The sequence below is a fragment of the Silurus aristotelis genome (genome assembly GCF_946808225.1).
Source record: "Silurus aristotelis genome assembly, chromosome: 3".
Taxonomy (NCBI): domain Eukaryota; kingdom Metazoa; phylum Chordata; class Actinopteri; order Siluriformes; family Siluridae; genus Silurus; species Silurus aristotelis.
Window position 1 is genome coordinate 31,833,042 of NC_139576.1, and position 21,358 is coordinate 31,854,399.

The 21,358-nt window shown below is 38.5% G+C and overlaps 1 protein-coding gene across 2 annotated transcripts in view; it reads left to right on the forward strand.

Annotated features, from left to right (window-relative positions):
• The window catches only part of LOC310724072 (uncharacterized protein), a 131,149-nt gene extending 110,233 nt beyond the window's left edge, over nucleotides 1–20,916 (forward strand). The window contains exons 1-4 of one of the 2 annotated variants that reach the window (XR_014532897.1): nucleotides 19,684–19,797; nucleotides 20,229–20,321; nucleotides 20,585–20,677; nucleotides 20,800–20,916. Coding sequence is in view for 1 of the 2 variants with exons in the window: in XM_083537844.1 (XP_083393970.1) it covers nucleotides 20,229–20,321; nucleotides 20,585–20,677; nucleotides 20,800–20,878 (265 nt within the window). In the remaining variant the exon portion in view is untranslated. Of the gene's footprint in view, nucleotides 1–19,683; nucleotides 19,798–20,228; nucleotides 20,322–20,584; nucleotides 20,678–20,799 lie in introns of those variants that run through there. The other variant, XM_083537844.1, reaches the window with a different exon arrangement.
• The last annotated feature ends 442 nt before the right edge of the window (nucleotides 20,917–21,358 follow it).

Here is a 21,358-nt window from a genome sequence, read left to right on the forward strand (position 1 = left end):
TCAAGACGACGTCGGGATGCTCCTCAGGGTAACATTGCACAGACCATTTTATCTAGTATCGTGAACGACTATAGGGATAAATATCTCACGGTCACTAATAAATCTAGGTTACCCTTATGGGGCCCGGATCCTGAGATCTATATAAGTTGGAAGGGCACACCAGTAGGTGTTCCAGCTGAATTTGCCGCTCTAGACAAGGGTGCCTCCAAGGCATTGACAATGTTTCTCCCTTGGATCCAGATAGATCGCAATATGGCCTGGATAAATTATATTTGGTACAACCAACAACGTTTTATCAATCACACAATTGAAGCCTTGAAACTGATATCGGAACAACTTCATGCCACTACACTAATGGCTGTGCAGAATAGGTTCGCGATTGACAAAATGCTTGGCCCAGACCAAGGTGTATGCCATCTTATTGGGGAGGACTGTTGCGCGGTTATTCCTCTCCACACTGGCTCTGCAGGTCCGCTACACGCTCTACTGGACCGTATGGTGAAAGCTCGTGATGAGATGGTCTCCAATAATGCGAAGGAATCTGCTCTGTCCAGCTGGCTAAGTTGGCTTTTTTCTTCGAGCTGGTTGGCGGGACTGGTGCGCATTGGAACTACACTTGCCATTATTCTTGCAGCCGTGGCATGTTTTGTTTGCTGTGGAATTCCTTGTCTTCGTGCTCTTATCAGCATGACTGTGCACTCACTGTTCGGACAATATGTACAGTTCCCAATGTCTGCTGTCACAGAGCAGGAATTTCCTGTAGATCACATCTATGCTGCCATGGACCATGATGTTTATGTGGACATGAATGCAAGGCTTTTTGCCCTGTGCGAAGGACACAAATAACTTTCCCCAGACATATCCTTTTTACTATGTATATATATATATCTAACTAACCATCTATTTATCCGTGTTTGATTACTGAGCTCGATAATAATGACATGCTCACTGAGTCTTCCTTCTATATTTCCACTTTTAGGAAAACTGCTTCGGATGCTTGCTGTCTTAATTCTGTTGTATGAACCATGTTGTTGTTGTGAGTTCTCCATGTTGTGTGCAGGAACATGGCCGCTGGTGAACCCAGGTGGCTACAGCCGAATCTGCGGCTGTTTCCTGGTGTGTGCGCATTCACTGACACGTGTTATGAGGGATATCGCTTTGCCTTCGACACATTCAGGGGTCCCTGTGAAGCGTGTGATGCCCTCGCCTTTGACCGTCAGACACATTGCTTGTGGTGCCAGGGCTGTGACGACTGTCCACTGGGAGACCGGTGCTATGATGGACCCCGTGATTGGTTCGGTTTTCCTCCACAAAGAGATGATTTTGTTTGGGAAACAGATGAGGACCAGCGTAGACCAGTGACCGCCATTATGCGCCACGCTAACATGTTTTCTCCGGAGGGAATGTGGTTAGACTCCATTCAGAACTCTGTTTATGATCCTCCTGGTGGACTCCAGCTGGTCACTCGTGTATTCACTATGCGTCGTGCTATCTCCCTGGCCGAATCATTTGGAGCTCTTTCCTTCTCAACAAGAGCTCGTAACACCCATAGTTTCCTGCTCACGACCTTCGTCATGCAACGCACTACTGTGACATTCTACACCATTACCTTAGGAGGCTATGTTCTGTGGACAACGGAACCAGCCAAACATCGGAACTGGCACTGTCGCCCTATCCTGGTTCGCAGATGCCGCATGCGTGCTATAGACTCAGAAATAATCTCAATGCAGGGAAGACGTTCCCGCTTAAAATGGTACTACGCTGTGTGGTTCGCGATACAGACTGGTCGCCGTATAACTGCTCCCTTACCACATTGGATAAAGCGGTTGTCACCTGTCCCATAGCTCTTCCACATTTATGCGGACTATATTGTTTCGTTTTCATTTTAGTTCTATTTCACATGTCTCATATTTAAAGCTGCATGTACAATCACGACTGAGGATGACCTTGGTGATGATTCTTCCACTGTCGCGCCACTGGCGGGCAGAGTGGGAATTTTCCCTGGCACTTGACTGTCTACAGGGTTTTTCGCCCACTCCTAGTTCATCAATGTTGTGATTAGGCACGGCCCTTGCATTTAGAGGGTGGGAGTAATGTCGATCTATTGTTTGTTCAGTAATGTCGATCTATTGTTTGTTCATTTATCTTTCCTGTCTTTGCGTTAGCGATCGCTTATCTTTGTTTATTATTTTCCTTTGCGTTTATTTACGTTTATTATTTTCGCTTATTTTTCCAATTTTAAGTGGCTTGATTTTTGTTCTCCTTATTACACGATTCTACGTCTGTTGTATTTACTTTTGATTACCGTGGATATTAAGCCTTAATGGACTTTTCCAACACATTCACGTGGATATAAACACACGAGTACCTGGTAAAGTACTAGTAACCTCTTCCAGGGCTCCAACAAGACCCCCTGCGATACGTAAAGTATCTGGGTCAGAAGAAAACAACATGTGCCAAAGAACACAAAAGACTTTTTACGTTGGTTTTACTATTGCATTACATGATATGTATGATTGGTAAGGTTATCACGGAAGTAAGCGGAATGTGAGACTATGAAGTCTCAGAGGGGGGAGTAATGTCGAGAAATAATTTTAATCAACCTTATCTAGCGGATGTTATAATCAAACTAACATTAATCCAACAAAAAATAACCTAAATCAAATATAGAACTTATTAGATACAATAGAAGTAGTTTTGATAACACCTATTTAACTATATGTTAATCAAGTCTTTATTTACACCTATTTAACTATATGTTAATCAAGTCTTTATTTACACCTATTTAACTATATGTTAATCAAGTCTTTATTTACACCAAGTATAAAATAGTAATAATAAGATATTTACATGTGTGAGTAGGATAGATTCTTTGACTGAATGTTATAAGTGTGTGGAATAGATAAAGAAGGACAGAAAACGACCTTGAGGGAGTTTTAAGCATTTTTATTGGGATAGCAAGGCGGGTGGGCTGCTGCAGCTGCAGGAGACATGAAGGAGTAGCTTGGCCCAAGGCCGGGTGAAGGCACAGGAGCACGTTGGTTTGGCGCAGGAGATGTAGGGGAATAATCATTGGGAGACCAGTGTGAGGGATAGGGAGAAAACGGTGGGGGACAGGAGCCTTCACTGCAGTTGTCATCATAAGCTCGATAGCGGGTAGCAGAGAGATCAGGAGAGGTCTGTGTGCCCATGTCGCGCGTAGCAGTGCTCTGCACTATGCGAGGAGGCAGATAGGGATTCGCTGGAACAGTTAGGCCAGAGAGTTGTTCAAGGAAATGAGCAAGCTCAGCAGCAAGTGAGGAGAGCTGGAACTGGCGGTATTGTCTGCGAAGAAGACCCATTGGAGATATTCCAGAACGTTTGTGTGGCGGAGCTGAGCAAAAGAGACCAACAGAGATAAGATGTTAGACAGGGTAACATCACGGTGACTGCTAGGTGTAGGCAAAGGATAACACACATTCAAGAGAAAATTCTATATACTATGCAACAATCGGTTCAGAATGCACAATTAAAATATAACCTGGGCACTTGCAGCTATCAAATAAAATAATATAATCAAGCACATGTATACAGACAATCTAATACACTGAGATAACTCAATTCAATAAATGTAGAATAGCAAACAGCATTATAAAAAGAGTAAAGCATAACACTTACCCATTGCAGGTGCAGGAAGACAAAATAGGCCGCAAAAATGGTGTTCACACTTGGAGGACTGAAAACAGCGTATGGTTGGATCCAGAAAAATAAGGGCTTTATACTCACTTATTTTTTTTTAATATAAAATCAAGGAAAAGGCCGAATATAAGGGGAATTGGGAAAAAACAGGAACTCCAAATATGGTGTTGTTTGGAGGAATAAGCACCAAGGTCAAAGATAAGGGGAATTGAAAAAAGAGGGCAAGATCGGAAAATAAGGGGAATTACTCAAGGTGAAGAAATTAGAAAAAATAGAAAGATACGGTGGCTACAGAGTATAAATACAAGCGTGAAACAGACAGTACTTGTACTTCCTCACTTTGGCGTGCTCTATCATTTTGATGTGCTGTTCATTTTGATGTGAGGTACCCATCTTCTATTGAGCTCATTGGAACGTGTATGGAATAAAGAAGTTTGCTTTTACTCATCTGAGACTGAGGATCCTTCATTGGCAGTTTGTGTCTATTATATTTAAGTTTTTCTAGAGTTGGCTGAGCATTATTGGGAATCTTCTAAACAAAAGAATCCACCCTCGATGTGTCGCCTCAGAGACGGGCTCTGAGTTCCGACAGAGTTCTTGATTACATCATATTTATTTTCTATTTCTTGTCTGCTAAAATCCTCCTTTGCCTCCTCCATTATGTCCACAATGTATTGTGTTGGTAAAAACCCCTCTTTGAATTCATATAAAACATCTCTTACTTTCATAATACCCACATCCCACCATTTCTTAAAGAATATCTCTTTCCACTGATTTAAAATGCCATTGTTTAAGAATAAAGAGTGATTTAAAATGTTCTCTCTTCCTTGTGGATTAAAATTTACATGAGTTAAAAATTTGCCCCAGGCCCTCAAGAGTTCTTTATAAAAGTCTGGCAACCCCTCAGTCATCCAATTCTTTGTTTTCATCCACAGTATTTTGTCTCCAAGATTGAAGTTGCTACACTTATTTAAGAAAAAACCCATTGTTGCTTTTCATGCCGCATTGTTTTCTTCATCCATGTATTTTTTTATCATTTTCACCCTCAGACTGTTTGTTCTTTGTTCCACATCCATTAATCCCAGTCCTCCCTTCTCTATTGCTCCTATTAAAGTGTTGTATGCAATTCTTGCGGGCTTCCCTTCCCATAAAAAATCAAAAAAACATTTTTTCAGCCTTTTTTTCTGCCCAAAACGGCATAGATGATGTGTATAAAATGTACCACAGTTTAGAAATCATTTAGACTTTAAGAACTAAAACTTTTCCTTTTAGTGTTAATGTTCTCATTTTCCAAAATATCAACCTCCTTTCAATCCCTCCTAATATTTCCTCCCACATTGTTTCTTCTGCTTTCTTTTCATCCCCATTAAAACTCCTAAAATCTTTATTTCTTTTGCTTCTATAAAAGTAAAATGTGTCCCGTTAAAACCGCCGCCCTTCCGAATCTCATGTACACTGTTTTATCCTCGTTTATTTTGGATCCTGATCCCCTACAGAACATTTGTATGATTTGCATTGCTTTTTTCACCCCTCCACATCTTTGACCAATAGCGTTGTGTCACTCGCATACTGAAATATTTTATTCTTTTCTCCCTCGATGCCTAATTCTTTTATTCCTTGCTCTTGTTTTATAGTTAGTCCTAAAGGTTTCACAATTAGAGAATATAAAAGTGCTGACAGCGGCATCCTTGTCTTATTGATCTGGTTATTTTAAAACACTGTGTTAAAAACCCATTGCATTAATTTTTGTTACTGCACCTTTGTATAAGATCCTAATCCATTTAATAAAATGTTCTCCAAACACAAACCTCTTTAAAACGTCAAATAAGAAACTATGTTCCACCCTGTCAAATGCTTTCTCAAAGTCTAAACTGATAATAAAACCATCTTTATTCTGCTCACGCATGTATCTTATTGTATCTTTTATACTAATTGTTGTGTCTGCTATATCTCTACCCTTTACACCGTACACATGGTTAGTTTTAATTATGCTCAGCATTACTTCCTTCAGTCTGTTGGCTAAGATTTTGGATAAAATTTTAAAATCAGTATTCAGCATAGTGACTGGTCTGTAGTTTTTAATGCTCAAGCATTTGGATAAGTCTTTATTATACCGTGAAATTTTACCAGTATTTTTCAGTATCAAAAAAGCAACAGAAGACTTCGAACAGAGTCAACATGTTAAATAATTTTCTCTCATGTTTTTTTCAGTATCAATAACAACTCAAGTCTCCTCCACATGGGCTCAGTTCAGAAAAATTGACCAAGAAGGTAGACCCCTATCTGAAGTGCGATTCAAACCCACACCTCCAGAGGAGACTGCAACCTGAACGCAGCGCCTTAAAAAGCTCAGCCATCCTGACAGCCAGGCTTTGACTTTTCTTGCATTGGTGACCATGTCTAGGTCATATGGTGAACATGCAACAGTAGCAGATGTATTTCGTTCACGGTTTAATTATCTACGGTGTTGACTTAAAAAAGTGCTGCTGATCCACTCAGCCATGGTTACGGAAGGTTTTCCCGATTCTGCACATCCATCAAATACATTTGTTTTACTGATGCGCCAAGTCTCAAATCAGCACTGAAATCAGCCATGATGCGCACATTCGACATTTTACTGTCTGGGGGCGGCAAACACGGCAGCACGTTTTGTGCCATTTTTTTCTCATAACACCGAAACGAACATAAATTACTGTCTTTTTTGATCAAACAGAGCAACACATCATTCAAATATGTAAAGGCTCTACTTTTTTTTTTTACACAATATTGATAACAACAAAATGCTGTGCTTTTGTAAAGTAAAGAAAACAGATAGGGGGCGCTTTCTGCCATCTCTGTCATCTCTCTTCACATTTAGAACAGCGCGATTAAATATTTAAATCGACTGACAGCCCTAATATTAATATGATGTGAGGTCCAGTTACCAGTGTGACACTGAAACAAGTAAAAACAAAGCCTTTACTACTAATTAAGTACATGTCAAAGCCCAAACTTCTTCACTGTAACTTGAGAAAAAAAGTATAGTCAGAACTTTAACTTTTACCAGAGTCTTTTAAAACATGAATATCTGTACTTCTACTTGAGTGAAGGATGTGTGTACTTTTGCCGCCTCTGCAAGCAGGCAGATGGAGAGATTAAATAGATAGATATTAATCGATAGGAAAGATGAGCAGGTATATAGGCATTCAGACAGAAAAACAAAAGACTTACATAAATAAGAAACACAAATAGGAGGATAGAGAAGACAAACAAGTAGACAGAAATTAGTAAAAATAGTTTTAACAGCCACTGGAGGGATAAGAAACACATGCTTGTATGTCAGGATGGCTGAGCGGTCTAAGGTATCAGACTCGAGGTTTTATACTTTTCAGAAAACTGAGTGTTCTGGTCTCCACATGGAGGCGTGGGTTCAAATCCCACTTCTGACGGTAACTTTGTTTTAATTAGAAATCAAAACAATAATATAAAATTAATTTGTTTGTTTTTCAAACACGGACATACAGAATAAACAAGTAGATGGTTACCTAATTGTGGGGAAAAAAAGACAGAAAAAACTGTTTATACAGACAAGCAGGCAGATGGATATATAAATTAGATCGGATAGGAAAGATAAACAGGCATATATATGCATTTAGACAGAAAAACAGATACGAGTGATATAGATAGATAAGGATCACACAGATAAAAGGATAATTTAAATAAACAAATAGACAGAAACTTGTAAAAATAGTTTTATCAGCCACTGAGGGGATAAGAAACACATGCTTGTATGTCAGGATGGCCGAGCGGTCTAAGGCGCCAGACTCAAGGTTCTATACCTTCCAGGAAACTGAGTGTTCTGGTCTCCACATGGAGGCGTGGGTTCAAATCCCACTTCTGACAGTAACTTTATTTTTTCTTAATTCCTTCCCCACATTGGGCAATAAAAAGCTTTTGCACTGGCGCACTGAGATGGCAAAGGTTTCTATTCATGTTGCTGACACCTTTCTAACGAATCTGGTCGTCCTTATTAAGCCGCTTATTATCACAAAAGCATGTGTCTGGTTGTCTCAGTCGGTAGAGCATGAGATTCTTAATCTCAGGGTTGTGGGTTCGTGCCCCACGTTGGGTGAGGACAGCTATTGCAGTGACATGCTTAGATGAAAAAGCTTTCTGTTCATCATAGTGACACCACCAAATCTGCTACACACAAGATTGGAAATGTGTGTACGCCATTTTCCACTCAAAGGTTCTGTTTAAAAAAAAAAAAGAACCTTTACAGGTGTACACACATTCTGGAGACACAGAAGGTAAAAAGGGGAAACAGCGACCGAGATGAAGAACTGAAGTCAGATGGTTAGAAGTAAAAGACGCTGCAGAATAAAAAGAGGAGGAGAGCGGAGAAAACAGTGAGTGTGAGGAGAAGATTCATATGGAAGTCCATTTCTGCCACATAAAAAAAGTTTCCAATTACAAGTTTTTTTCCCAAGTAAACTTCAGACCAACAAAATGGTTACCGGTGGAGGCACCAGAAATGTTGGATGTTTATGAGAAAAAGTTTTATGTTTATTTATATTTATATATTTGTATTTGCATTTTGATGTAATCTGCCATTTAAATGCTCTAAATGGGTTTAGTTTTTTCACAGACTGCAATTTCAGCAATAAAAAAAAGTTATTTTTTTCTAAAAAGGAAACAAATTACTTGCTTATTTTGAGAGACCCGTCTTATTTCTTATTTTCTTATATTTAGTGTCGCTTATTAATAAAGAAATAAATGCAACTTATCCAATTACTCAACTAATCGATGGACTAATTGGTAGAAAACTCGATTACTAAAATAATCCCCAAATATAACTACTAAATATAGTTATTGTTGTGTGTGTGTTTGTGTGTGTGTGTGTGTGTGTGTGTGTGTGTGTGTGTGTGTGTGTATGTTTTGTTGTTAATGTTGTGTCCTTGTAGATCTGGACTTCACTCACAGATGCTGAAGGAGCTTTAAGAATCTCACGCTCTACGCCGAGCACATCATTTAATTCTCCATGTCACATGGACTTCATGCAAAACACACGCCGGCTACTGACTGGTAGTTTAAAAACAACCAGTGCCGCATGTGGTTTATCCAAAAAACTAAAAGAGAGTCCAAAGAGAGGTCTTTGTGCATTTGGCTGTTTTTCTGTCTGTCTTTCCCACTATTAGGTAACCATCTATTTGTTTATTCTGTATGTCTGTGTTTGAAATACAAAGGAGAACAATTATTTTATTGTTGTTTTGATTTTTAATGAAAATAAAGTCACTGTCAGAAGTGGGATTTGAACCCACGCCTCCATGTGGAGACCAGAACACTCAGTTTCTTGGAAGGAATTGACCCTTGCGCCCTAGACCGCTCGGCCATCCTGACATACAAGCATGTGTTTCTTATCCCCTCAGTGGCTGATAAAACTATTTTTACAAATTTCTGTCTACTTGTTTATTTTTTCTATCCTTCTATTTGTGTTTTTCTTATCTATCTATGTAAGTCTTATCTGATATCTGATCTGAATGCCTATATGCCTGCGTGACACTAAAACATGTAGTGGTAACGGCTACTTTTTACTTAATTCTAAATGTCAGAGCCCAAACTTCTCTACTTTAACTTGAGTAAAAAAGTGTAGTCAGTACTTTAACCTTTACAAACATTTTTTTAAAACATGAGTACCTGTACTTCTACTTAAGTGAAGGATGTGTGTACTTTTGCCACCTCTGATGATTGGCTATTGCTTTAAGCAAACCCTGCATTGACTGGTCAGTTCACATACACAATGCGCTCATGCTGGACGTTTTTTTTGTGTGTATTCTAGCAGTTGGTTGGATAGATGTATGGAAATACAGTGGAACCCACTTATCTCGACCTCGGTTAACTCGACAACCCTATTAAGTCGACGTTTTTAAAGTGGAACCGCCAAATTCTCGCTTTTTCTAAGCATTATGTTATTGGTTATGTCGACTTTTTTATGTCGCCGAACCCTAATATCTCGAGCACAAGGGGGGAAAAATTTGCCATTTAACGCCGGTTATCTCGATTGGCACTGTGCAGCCGCAGAAGAACTCGAGAAAGTGGCGGAAAAATCAAGCCTTACAGATGCCACAGATGTTGTATTGTATACTGGTGAATCTCTGCTGTTAGTTAGTGCACATATGCCTTTTGTTGTTAAATGTTATGCGATGAACGGGAGGCGAAAGTAGAAGCGCGGCGCTGAACAGCACACGGGAGAACGTGGGATGAGCAGCAAAAGCATAGAATGAACAAAGGCAGGATCGGGGGGAAATCCGCGATGCGCTTTGGGAAGAAAAGAGCAGCCGTTGACAGAGTGCCGGTGGGAAGACACGTACCGGGATACGCATGCGCGATAACAACGACCGCCGTGAACAAACATATACCAACAATAACGGACGGTGAGAGTGTGGAAGTTTAAATAGGAGCTGGTGATTAATGTTAAACGAGCACCATATGTGCGCGATTGAAGCCGGGAGCTTCAGAGAAAGCGTCCGAGAAAGCACCTGCAACGCCGAAGGGGGTGCCGAAGGGGGCGTGGCAGGTGGATTCCTGACAGTTAACAAACATGTACTGTATGTATTTTTATAGCATGCCTTCATCAAACAAATCGCGGCAACGCTGTTGTGTAAAAAACCCCTTCAAAAACACGTGCATGCACATTCTTATTTATTAACGCACATCATGTACATAAAGAAATGTCTAGCATGTTAATATATTGGCGCCATATTGATTTTAGTTTATCTCGATCATCGGTTACCTCTATGCTTTTTGGCAACCCCCTAGGACATCGACATAACCGGGTTCCACTGTATTTGCATACAAGAAAAAGAAAACATTTTCAGGCAAGAAATTGAGGTAGAGGGGCATCTTCTACAGCTACAATCAATTATTAGTTTTTGTATTACATTTAGAAAAGTGTCAACCATATTGAGATAAACGCCACGCGGTGTGATTAAGAATCTACTTTTCTTCTTTTTATTTCTTTAGATCAACATATAAAACACTGTAATATATTATAGGGTTGTTTATCTGTTCTTATAACTTCATTGACAGTGAAATCGTTCATCCATTTCTGATGATTCTTTGTGTCCTTTAGCCTGCTGTCCTTCATCTTGCAGTTTGATCTCAATCATGACTCGTTTCTGTGTAACAGAATGCTGATGAACAGAGAAGCTTCATGTGTGAACATCTACATGTAGAGGAATGTATCTACCTTGATGTTATCTCTTCTCTGCATCTCCTCTCCTTTTGGTTCTGCTGGAGAATCTGCCTCAGAGCAGTTTCCATATCTGTAGGCTAAAGAGAACAGCAATAAGCTTCATTCCACACACTGACTCTGTAGATGTGTAGGGGTGTGTGTACCTTTTTCTCCTTACGTGTGTGTTCCTCTGTAGGACGGTCCAAGTATGTACCTGCTGCATGTGGCTGGACCTGAAAAGAAGTACAGATAAAAGTAATGAGGTCGAGTGTGAGTGTTTTCCTGGACAGAAGAAGGTTCAGGCTTCCAAGTCTTTCTTCTTTCAGAATGAATGAATCAGTGAATGAAACTAACTGTCTTCACTCTAAATTAAACATTTTCTGCATGTTCATGGGACACTGTACTGTAGCGGTGTGTAAGTGTGTGTCACCTCGTCTCATCTCTCTGATCTCATCCTGATAATGCTGTCCGATTTGTTGCAACTGCCTGAGATACTTTTGAGCCCCGTCATTTTATTAATCTGTCTTGTGCTGCTTGTTGAAGTGAAGCGACTCTCTCATTGAGGAATCTGGACCATTCAGCATCTGCTGTACTTGGCCTCAGACCCTGCATTTAAATAAAGTGAAGTAAGATTTCACATTAAAAACAAGTATTTATGTATTTTTGGACCTTTAAGTCAAAAAGATGCAGACCTTCTCCATGGTTTAAGGAGGATTCTGGTCTCCTAATATACATGTAGGTTTAAATCCCACTTCTGAAATGACAAAAATTTTATTTTATTTCATCTATTTAATGTCCAAATATTCACATTTGTATCTGTAATATTAACTGGATGTGGGCATGATCTCAACTGTAAACACCTAAAAATAAAACAGTTTTAAATTAAATGTGAAGGAATTAGAAATAAATGATGTTTGTGATCTGGCACACTTGATATTGGACAAAGTGTAAGTGTAAGAACTGCTCTCCAACTTCTACAGCTTCATATCTACAGTGGGGGAAATAATTATTTAATCTCCTGCTCATTTTATAAATTTACCCGCTTACGAAGAAATGAACAGTCTAGAATTTTTATGGTAGATTTATTTTAACTAAGAGACAGAATATAAAACTATATTAAAAAAATATAATTAAAAAATATAATTTTTTTATCAAGTTTTTCTCAGGTTCAATGACAAAGCAAAACAAGGAATTAAAAAAAAAGTAAAATTTTGTATTGAAATTAATTAAGACATTTAAGAACAGAATAGAAATTGATTATAAAAATACAGTGGGGTCAGTTCAGATGTAGCACAGCGCTCATTTAGTAAATGCACAGATAAACAATATGCTAATTGTGTGTTAATGTTAAATTAACATTATACCAATTCATCCCAAATAAAACACTGCATGGGAAACGGCTTTGGTGTGTTAGTGTCAGTGCACTATGCTACAAGCTATCGTAAACAAGCTAACGTTCACTAGATAAGTCATATTTTAATCGCTAATAGAGCAGATTCATGGAGAATTACATCGCTAATCAGCATTTTTGCCGCAACTCATTTATGAATGAGTCTGCATCAACTACATCAAAGAGAATCACTTTATTTAAAGTGAATAAAATACCCTAGTTAATGGAGTTGAACATTAATTGAGCCGCAGACACACACCTGACTCGTGTGTGTAGAGTAGGTGTGATGAACTGGGAAAGCAGGCAGTGGGTCAAACCACTGTGAGGAAGGGGAGGGGGAACTCAACTGTTTCTAAATGCATTTTTTTGCGAGTTTTTTCTACTTACACAATTATTTAGGTATGCATACATTTATTTTCCACAATAGAGAGTGTGATATTTTTTTTATACATTTTTTTTGGGGGATAACACTTGGATATGGGGGGGCATGTCATCCCGGTCCCCCTCGGGATTTACGCCCATGTTTACCTGTACCTATTTTAATATAATTTGGTCACGTTCGGCGGCCTGATTAATAAATCCAACAGGCCGTAGTTTGCCCATTTCTGGTCTATATGCAAACATCTTACGAAAAAAACGCAATTTAAAATGTATCTTTTAATGTGGTATTATATTGAGTACCTACTATTTGTGACTCAATCAATATAATAATTATTGGAAAAACTTTGTAGAGTTTAGTACAGTAGTAAAAAGGGGTTTCCCCCCCCAAAAGAGCACAAAATATGATTTAAATAATAATAAAAATAATACAAAATCATTAAATGTTGATTAATTACGATCTACAAACATTTAGATATATTTTATAAATATTTAATAAAATGTTGCCCTATTCAACAGGTGGCTCCGTGGCGCAATAGATAGAGCATTGGACTTCTAGGCCAGGCACTAGTAGTGATGTGATTCAAAGGTTGTGGGTTCGAGTCCCACCGGAGTTGCTTCTTTTCTTTATTAATTCAAAAGAAAAGAATAATAATTTTACTTATATTATTAAAACGCCTTGAAATAAATACGATCGCAATTTGTATTTCTTATCAAATTTTCTTTGTTTCTGTTAAACCTAAAATGCATTGACTAACGGTTTCCTATAGGGGGCGCTTAGTGTCCCAACTCTGGTCTTAAAAACCCCCATTGTTCAGGGGTTTCGTGTGCATTATCCAAGTGTATCACGTTATTAATAGATTTACTAAACCTGTGCAAATTTGCGTAAATTCCCTGGACCTAAAACCTACTAGCACCCCTGCTGAGATTTTTACAGGCCTTCAGCTCCATTGTTCTCCTGCTTTTGTTGTGCAAACACACCAATTACCTGTGAGGCCTGGCACATTTGCATTTGTTTACTCAGAGTAGCTCAGAGGCCAGAAGAAGACTCAGAATTGTGTCTCACTGAATTGTGTCAGAGGGCCACACCAACGATAACTTGAACTTCATTCTGCTCAACTTTTTTCCATTGTAAAATGCACTAAATTATATATTTTGAATAGCTGGTACTGATCATCGGAAGAATAAAACTATTCTGTAAATATTTGTAAAATTGTGGTGTATCGAATAAGAAAACAAAAAAGATTATTGTCATCCTAACCTCACTAAAATCAATGAATTGCAATTCAAAAAATAAATTCAATTACAAAAGTTTTTTATTTATTATTATAAATTATTATAATTTATTTGGTACCATTCATAGTATTGACAGACAGACAGCGGTCAATTATTATTAGCAACGGTCTGTTATACAAAATAATTGCCTGCAGAACATTTGGGAGCCCATTCAAGTGAATGGAACGTATTATTATATTATAATAATTAAGTATTTTCTGGATCTACGGGGAATGTTTCAAAGATGACCACATGATCTAAGGCAATGAATTCCATATTTTTTGTGTTATGCCTTTTTCCTTGGCACATCACTGGAATAAACTCTTTGCAGATACATCCTCTCTTGAAATTTCAGCATTGCATGTTTTGCAAATCGCTATCCGTGGGTCTTTCTCTAAGATATTGAAATAAGTCCACACTGCAGACATGTTGGCTCTTATCCAGATAACTGTGTGCAAGCTGCGCTTTTTTATTGCGTCATTAGCAGGCCGTAGTTTGCCCAGGTCTCATCTATGGTCATGTGTTCTCCTGGAGTGAAACTCTCAGCACAGTTCTTGTTGAAGCGTGTCCAGATAATTTGTCTGTTTTCACCTGTTCTGCCCGCATGTCCTTGTCATCAAATCGAAGGTGTTGCATAATTGAAATGAATCTATCTCGGGGCATTGTCTCTTTGATTACTGGCACCAGAAAACTTTCTGACCAGCAAACCACACTGGCACCAACAGGACACATGATTGCTCTTACAAACAGAATTGAAATGAATGCCATCAGTTCATGAATTGCCAAATTCCAGTCCCGCTCTGTTCTGCGGGCTTGATGGACCGTGCATTTCCTGATGGTCTGCAGCATTCCCACGTCTAACAGGCAAAGGAAGCTTTGGAGCACGCTTGTAATTTTACGCTGTCGGAAGATAAACAAATAGAGAATGGTAAATTTACATGAACCTCACTCTAAATAGGTTTATATAAATATCATATGTACTATGGCAATGACAAACCTTAGCAGACTCTGTGGGTTCAGCTTGCGCAGTGAAGCACGAGTGTTTTGCTACTGCACTGGGCATTCCAATGTCCTCCTCTACCCACACAGTGTCGTCTTTTGCCGTCTGGCTCAGACAGGGCTTCCCAGTACCACGGTGCATCTTCCGTGGAAGCATGTTGGGTTCTTGTTCCGTCTCCTTTTCGGATTCTTCTAAAGAGGTATCAGTGGCCTGCTGGACAATTGAAATCTCTCCTCCATCAGAGTCTGCTCCGTCCATTTCCTGAAAAAATAAAATAGAGGTGGGGAAAAAGACTTAGAAAACAAGAGACAGGATTGAGAATGATGTAGAATTCTAATACACACAGACACACACAGACACACACACACACACACACACACACACACACACACACACACACACACACACACACACACACACACACACACACACACACACACCTCATGAAGATTACGGACCATCACACACCCCAGTGCTCATGGTAGTTTTTACTCCTTGGTGTTTTGTATTGTTTTAAGATTCATAAACACACTCTTGATATCACCCAAATGAGGATGGGTTTCCCTTTTGAGTCTGGTTCCTCTTAAGGTTTCTTCCTCATGTAGCTCCCTATTCCCCTCGATTTTTTTATTGGAATGGGGCCTGGGTTCTCTTAGTTAGAAACTGTCATATTTTGTTACCTCACAAGGTTAAGAAATAGGACCACATGAGGACCACATGAGTCGCCCGCGGGCCTTTTCCAAAAATAGCACACTATAGCGCCACTTACCAGTGAGCTGCATCTAATTTTTTTGTTGCTATTCTTTTGTTTTAAATGACAATATTAAAATATAAATGACTAGATATAGATGAATATAATTCATTATTAATAATAACTTTAGATACTCGTCTTGAAAGTACTCGGTATCGGATTAAAAAGAAAATGATTGGTATCGCTCATCAATATCGACGACACCAGCTGAAATACTTGACTCTGTGTGCTGTGATGTGAAATCAGACACGGGACTGCAGACTGCAGCTCACTGGAAGTTTTTAATGTTTCTTCTGATAAACACACAACAAATCAGCAGCCCCTGTGGTGATATTTCACTTATTGTTCTCTATAAAATAAATGTGTGGTAGACTTATCACCATGTGCCCTCACATTCATAAAAATACAAACAAAAAGTGTAAAATAATCACACAGATAGATAAAGAAACCTTACACAAAAACTTCAGTGAGAAGAAATAAAAAAATTATTTCGGCTGCTTCCTTTAGGGGGCGCCACAGCGGATCATCCTCCTCCACACTACCCTGTCCTCTATTTCTGCTTCTTTCAACCAAAAAATATATATAAATAATACATAAATAGAAAAGTAAATTATATAAAATTAAACCAGTGTATCATAAATTTAGGAGAAACCCACCTCTCCAATGAGATTACAATACAGAAAGGGAAGAGGAGGAGTCAGGACAGGAAGTGACATCAGCTTCTATTATCAAGGCATTTAAAGGAAGCACCCATTTTGATCAGGCAACTACATTTATAAACACAGATATGAGTATAAACAAGACAAATTAACAATTTTGTATGAATTAAAACAGGACATGTAAATTTAACAGGGTAAATTATACACCTGTTACATACATCTATAGGTTTAAAACGAGGAAAAGGTTTGTTACGTGTCACCTTTTAATGTGTTTCATTATTTAACCTGGACTTCCTTTTTAATCATTCTTCAATTACATGCAGTAGCACAAGTAGTTACTCTCTTTGGGTGGATGAATGGATAGATATGTGTGTTACAGGATTTGTAAGAGGGTACATTTACAGAATAAGCAGGAGATTGAATAATTATTTCCCCCACTGTAGATATGAAGCTGTAGAAGTTGGAGAGCAGTTCTTACACTTTGTCCAATATCAGGTGTGCCAGATCACAAACATCATTTATTTCTAATTCCTTCACAATTAATTTAAAACTGTTTCATTTTTAGGTGTTTACAGTTGAGACCATGCCCACATCCAGTTAATATTACAGATACAAATGTGAATATTTGGACATTAAATAGATCAAATAAAATAATATTTTGTCATTTCAGAAGTGGGATTTAAACCCACTTGTATATTAGGAGACCAAAATCCTCCTTAAACCATGGAGAAGGTCTGAATCTTTTTGACTGAAAGGTCTGAAAATACATAAATACTCGTTTTTAATGTGAAATCTTACTTCACTTTGTTTAAATGCAGGGTCTGAGGCCAAGTACAGCAGATGCTGAATGGTCCAGGTTCCTCAATGAGAGAGTCGCTTCACCTCAACAAGCAGCACAAGACAGAATACAGGGACAACCGGAGTCTCTGACTGTCTTCTAAATTAAAGAGAGATCAATTATAAAACTGAAAAGGGGGTCATCCTTGCAGAAGTGTGTGTGTGTGTGTGTGTGTGTAAGAGTATCTCAGGCAGTTGCAACAAATGGGACAGCATTATCAGGATGAGATCAGAGAGATGAGACGAGGTGACACACACTTACACACCGCTACAGTACAGTGTCCCATAAACATGCAGGAAATGATTTAGAGTGAAGACAGTTAGTTTCATTCACTGATTCATTCACAATGCAAGAAGAAAGACTTGGAAGCCTGAACTTTCTTTTGTCCAGGAAAACACTCACACTCGCCCTCATTACATTTATCTGTACTTCTTTTCAGGTCCAGCCACATGCAGCAGGTACATACTTGGACCGTCCTACAGAAGAACACACACACATCCACCATGCAAAGAGAAAAAGGTACACACACCCCTACATGTCCACAGAGTCAGTGTGTGGAATGAAACTTATTGCTGTTCTCTTTACAGATATGGAAACCATCTGAGAAGGATCCAAGCAGAACTGGACTGGGACAAAAAATCAAGCTCTGGCATTTTGGTCCAGATTTATTAATACAAAAAAACTCTAATCCACACTGATGAATCCTAAAACTAATTATGACCTCCATCTGATGCAGCAAGCTCACACAGAGCCCAAAAGGGGAGATGATTGAAGATGTGATTGGGTCAGCCCAATTTCTGTAAGGACTATACAATGTGTGTATGCAGTATAAGTGACTTGTTCCTAATTGTTTATTTGTTTTGCTTTGAGTGCATGAACTTTATTAATAGTGAAAATCATAAATGAAGAACAAATAAATAAATAAATCCTGCCGTTTATTGCGCCCCACCTGTCATGTCTTTATTCCCCACTAGAGGGCCGCATCCCACACTTTGAGATCCACTGAGCTAGGCTAACTAGCCGGCTAATTAATCTTAGCTTCAATCGTTTTCATCCTCAGTCTAAATATTGTACATTTAGTGAGCTATAAATAAACTATACGTATCATAATAATGTAAAATAGAATGTATTCCTCTTTTTGTTTAGATTTCAGTCAGATATTCTAAGAAACTAGTTAACACAAAAACAGCGCTAGCAAACCCGGTTAGCATGAGGCTAATTATGATGTCTCCTACACTATTAGCCGAAATGTCAGTTTCTGCTCACTGCAACATTTCTGGAAATATTATCTCTCTTTTATTCTTTATTTTTTAGTCAAATTTATCAGCTTTTTCCTGCAAGTCTATGAATTATGCATGTGAACAGATTAATCAACGCAGGGTTTGCTTTCAGTGCTAGCCAATCATCAGAGAGAAGGGGCGGGACTTGTACAGAGTATATAGCGCCATCACTCGGCCCTGTGGTCACGTGGTCCTTTATGGCGCTCAATCAGTTCCTGATGTGTTTTTTTTCTTTTGCCTCCGCGGCGAATATATAAATTTATTTGTGTATTTGTATTATTTAATTTAACGTAAACAAGAAGAAAAGAAGATGCCTTTTTTGGTAAAAATTTTAATAACATTTTTTTCTCCTTATAGCGCCAACCAATCAACTGTGAAAAGGGGCGGGACTTGTACAGAGCTGTAGTTCTTAAGCTGTGATTGATCTCTTCTTTTGTTCTACCTGCACGTAGCCTAGTGGTTACGTATCTGGTTGCAGTGTTCATTGCAGGACAAATTCGCGGTTCGAATCCCGCGGTGGCATCTCATGCTAATGAAATATAAACTGCAACCAGCCAGGTAGGCTGTTCTTTTGGGATTATATATATAATTTTTTTCCCACCCAGAATTATTGATTTATTTGTGTATCTTTTTTAGGTATTAAAGTATTTTTGTATGTACCTTTTTTCTGTTAAGTTTAAATATTGAATTTGTTTCTTTTCCTTTTTTGTAGCTTGGGCTCTTCTAACCAGACAGGTTACAAAGTATGTATTTTAATAATGTATTAACCCTCTGGAGTCTGATTCGCCGCCGGCACCCAAACGTGATTTTTTTCAGATGCCAGCAAAAAGAGCTTAAACTGCTCGGTCATATTTGATCAAACATGTCAAAGTAATACATCATTTAAATCTGTAAAGGGTCTACTTTTATTTGTGTATGCTCACTGTATAAACAAAACACGTCATCAATATGCGCTGAAACTCGGCCAATAGCTGACACACAGAAATAAAAAAATATATATTTAGACAGCTTAAAGTGTGTAGTTTTAGAATAATTTGGTGAAATAAAAAACATATGTTTCCAATGAATATAAATCATGTGAAACCAAGTAGAGGCACAGCTTTTCCACCAATTATCTGATAATGAGCTGCGAGCGGACACGCCCCCCCGCTATTCACAGGTAAAACAATTCACACGTTGAGTCACACACACACACACACACACACACCCCCCCCCCGGACAGTGGCATAAAACAATGGCAGAGAATTTACCTTTTCATCTAAAGAAGACTGCGATTCCGACGAGGAGCGTTTGCATTTTGAAGAGCGAGGACTTTCCAGCAAGTTGCTACGATGAGTAAGTTATTAAGTCTTACATTGTGATCATATAAAACTCATATTGTTTGTAGACATCTCTGCCTAGATTTTGTCAGCATTGCCTTTTAATGTTACAACAGAAATCCGCCAATATCTGCTCATTTATAACATGAACTGTTTGTAATTGTATGCTCTAAATATTGTTGCCGTTATATAAAAGTTATATTTTAGCCTCAGTTCAGTTTTGGTTCGTGTCACTGGTCATCCTGAAAGTCTGTTATGTAGTGTTAGCTAGCAGAGATGTTCTGGAATGCTGAGGTGTAAATGCTATATGTACAATGCATGTTAACAAATATATATATATATATATATATATATATATATATATATATATATATATATATATATATTATATTAGTTCAAGTGTATTCATCAAAAATACTGAAAAATATATTGTTTGGTTATTTTTAGGAATGTGGCTGCATCACCCCTGCCTTCACTGGAAACTCACACCAGGCCACGCAGGTGTCGCTCCATTTTCAGTTCGACTGAGAATCATCCTGAGTAAGTACATATTTTATATTTTCTTAAGTTTGAATCATTATTGCATTGTATGACAACTTTATCAATGATAATATTATTTGCTCAGCTGTAAATGGTGATGGTGTACATGTCTGAGATGCATTATGGTCTATGGCCCATCAACAAACATTTATCTGTCCTATTGCCCATCAACAAATAGGCCTATAGGCTGTACAATGCATGCTAACAAATATATTGTTCAAGTGTATTCATCATCCTAAAATATATTGTTTGATTATTTTTAGGAATGTGGCTGCATCACCCCTGCCTTCACTGGAAACTCACACCAGGCCACGCAGGTGTCGCTCCATTTTCAGTTCGACCGAGAATCATCCTGAGTAAGTACATATTTTATATTTTCTTATTATATTTAGTTTGAATCATTATTGCATTGTATGACATGCAAACAACTTTACCAATGACACAATTAGTGATGTTCGTGTGTGTGTTTCATAAACAGATGTGATCAAGCACCTGCTCCAAAAAGGGCAAAGGCAGCACACACAGTCCACCATGTCATGGAAGGATTAGACAGATAACGACACAGTTCCACAGACTCTGCGATTCCTGCCCGCACGTGAAACCTGGACCTTAACTGAGGTCTTCTGACTCTCATTCTCCATTTAGTCTATTTAAAATATTTTTCCCGGTATACTTTGTGCCACAACACAAATGCTCAAGCTGCCAAGTCAATAGCCAAGGAACGCAAATACAAATGGAGAGATGTAACCGTGAGTGAGATGTATCGCTACATTGGGCTTTTATTTTACATGGCAATGGTAAAGTTGCCCTCCATTATAGACTACTGGCAACAGAGCAGTATTTTCACATTTCCCTTTCCAGCAACAATTATGTGAAGGGACAGATACAGGACAATTTCATGGAATGTACACATGAGTCACCCAGATGCAGACAAAGAAAATGACAGAAAGAGGGGCACATCTGAACATGATTGTCTGTTCAGAGTGAAACTGCTTATGGACACAATCCGTAAGACCTGCAAAGCAATTTATCATCCT